Raw genomic sequence first — 2,640 nt, 5'->3', positions numbered from 1 at the left:
TACTACTGTAACTATGAAATAGTCCTGTACATTTAGGAGTACAATGTATTACTTATGGTATATGGCCTTTTCAATTCAATGGGGAGAAGTAATAAAGAGAACCCAGCCATGTCAGGAGAAAAAATTTTAAAAAGTGATGTTAACAGGACAAGCACAATCCCTAAAAATATTATAAAACATGTGCTAAAGCATTTTGGAATCATTGGAAGAAAAATAACAAAGGGTGCCACATGTAGGTTGGATGGAGTACAAGGAAGGGCACGAAGGGGTTTCACTGCAGTTTGATTTCTCTGAGTTGGAGAACTCAGTGGGTACTCATGAGACTGGGCTGCATTAGATGGGTCTCAGGTTGCAGCAAATGTGTGGGTAGAGTCTCAAAGGAAATGTCTTTTATGATCATTTTTGCACACCCTCACACTTTGTTTGTAGCATCTACAGCCAGATGGTATGGAAGCTGGGAAGACAGGCTTCTGTGATTGGCACTGGTATAGCACTCAATAGAATAGGAACATTACCCAGGACATGAAAAGGCAGTGAAGGCTTTATCTTTCTTGTGGCTCAAGTTTTAGGTTAAAAGTGTAAAGATATCATTTGAAGAAGATGGGAAAATAATCTAAGGGCATCTCAAACAGAGAAAGAAGAAACAGACATCATGGTTACTGAAATAGGTATGCCTTTTGGGGAATAACCAAATCACCTAAGGAGCAGGCATCCACATTCAAATAAAATTTCCCTGCATCCAGATGTGGTAACAAACCAGCAAGCAAAGCACAAACAAATCTGATAGGTAGGAAAATGGCAAAGTTAAAAGTGAGCTGGGGAAATTTGCATCTTGAAGGAGGTGTTTTCTTGTAGCAGACAGTGGTGGGATCAGAAACCTGTTTCCTACCTGGAACTTGGTGCAGAGATTCTCTATCTTGGTCCAGGAAGACACTTTGGGGTAAGAAGATGATGCTCAACAAGCTCACTGTCTCCTTCATCATCATCTATGTGATTGAATCCTTGACAATAATTGTGCAAAGCAGCTTCATTGTTGCAGTGCTGGGCAGAGAGTGGGTGAAAGTCAAAAGGTTGTCACCTGTGGACATGATTCTCACCAGTCTGGGCGTTTGCCGCTTCTGTCTACAATGGATATCGATGCTGTGTGATTTTTTCTTCTACTTTAAACCTAATTGTGTGTATTTGACCCTAACGCTTACCTGGGAATTCATCAACGTCCTTACATTCTGGTTAACCAGTCTGCTTGCCGTTTACTACTGTGTCAAGGTCTCTTCCTTCACCCACCCCATCTTCCTCTGGCTAAGGTGGAGAATTCCGAGACTGGTCCCCTGGCTGTTACTGGGTTCTGTGATGATCACTTGTGTGACAATCATCCCTTCAGCTATTAGGACTTACATCCGGGTTCGGTTAATCACCTTGCAACAATTACCCAGAAATAATACTGAGATTGAGAAACTTCATGTATTTGAGCAATATTTGACCACCCCTCATAAACTGATTGCGTTATCTGTCCCTTTCCTCCTGTTCTTGGCCGCCATCATTTTGCTCATGGTTTCACTGGCCCAGCACCGGGAGCAGATGCAACATCGTGACACGGGTGGGGGCAACTCCAGAATGAAAGCTCACGTGACCGCCCTGAAGTCCCTTTCCATCTTCTTTATTTTCTTCAGTTCTTACTTCCTGGCCTTACTCATCACCTTTTTAGGCACCATAGTGGATAGAAGATCATGGTTCTGGTTGTGGGAGGATGTCATCTATGCTATAGTCTGCATTCATTCCATTTCACTGGCTCTCAGCAGTCCGACACTGAAAAGGGTTCTAAAGGTGAAATGCTGGACTTAGAGGTCGCCCGAGGCACCAGGTAAATGAGAGTTTGCATTGACCAATTAATACCAATGACCAGCAGGACCACTCATCAATCCCCTCTCTTTCTATGATATACCATCAATTCTAGCCTCACTCTCCATCACCTTCTCAGCCATCTCTAAACCACCAGTTATTTCTCTATTCCATCCTACTGCCTCCTTTGTTCTTTCCACAGTCCCCTACTTGGCCCTGACTTTCTCATCTCTCTGTAAGTCTTTGCCACCTCAAGAATATTACTCCTAGTATATTCTACACAAGAAAATAAAAATATGTCTTCAATTATCCTTCTTATGACTGCCAGCTACTTCACACATCACTATGAGTCCCTTCCCCACAAGAATTTATTGCCCAAACACTGAATATTCCTCATGCTAAGTCCTTAATTGACTTTTCCAATTTTAATCAAGAAAAGGTCTTGAGAGAGCTAGCTCTCTCTGTCTCTCTCTCTCGCTCTCGCTCTCTCAATCTCTCTTTCTCTCTCTTCTTCTAGACTTTATCCATTGATATTTCTTTGTTGCTTCTATTCCAAACAGTACACTCTCATTCCTTTGAAACACAAGACCAAATTTTACTCGACTTTCGTATCCATTTGATATTAATACTCTTCCCAAGAAGCACAGGCCACTACCCAACTACGGTTATTTATAATGCCTCTACAAATACTATCTAATTTTGTCAACTACATATATTTTCCACTTACTTGATTCTTGCCTGTTATATTATAAATTGGGGTGGACATTGTACAAAGAGTATCATATTGCTGCATTATTGGTT

The 2,640-nt window shown here is 41.6% G+C and overlaps 1 protein-coding gene across 1 annotated transcript; it reads left to right on the top strand.

Annotated features, from left to right (window-relative positions):
* The first annotated feature begins 948 nt into the window (after positions 1 to 948).
* Positions 949 to 1,842, top strand: TAS2R16 (taste 2 receptor member 16). Its single transcript, XM_002712076.3, has one exon. It carries the CDS (start codon positions 949 to 951, stop codon positions 1,840 to 1,842), a length of 894 nt encoding a protein of 297 aa, XP_002712122.1.
* The last annotated feature ends 798 nt before the right edge of the window (positions 1,843 to 2,640 follow it).

The sequence above is a fragment of the Oryctolagus cuniculus genome, chromosome 3, assembly GCF_964237555.1.
Source record: "Oryctolagus cuniculus chromosome 3, mOryCun1.1, whole genome shotgun sequence".
Taxonomy (NCBI): domain Eukaryota; kingdom Metazoa; phylum Chordata; class Mammalia; order Lagomorpha; family Leporidae; genus Oryctolagus; species Oryctolagus cuniculus.
Note: the sequence above shows the minus strand (reverse complement) of the source record. Positions and strands in the feature narration are given on the sequence as shown.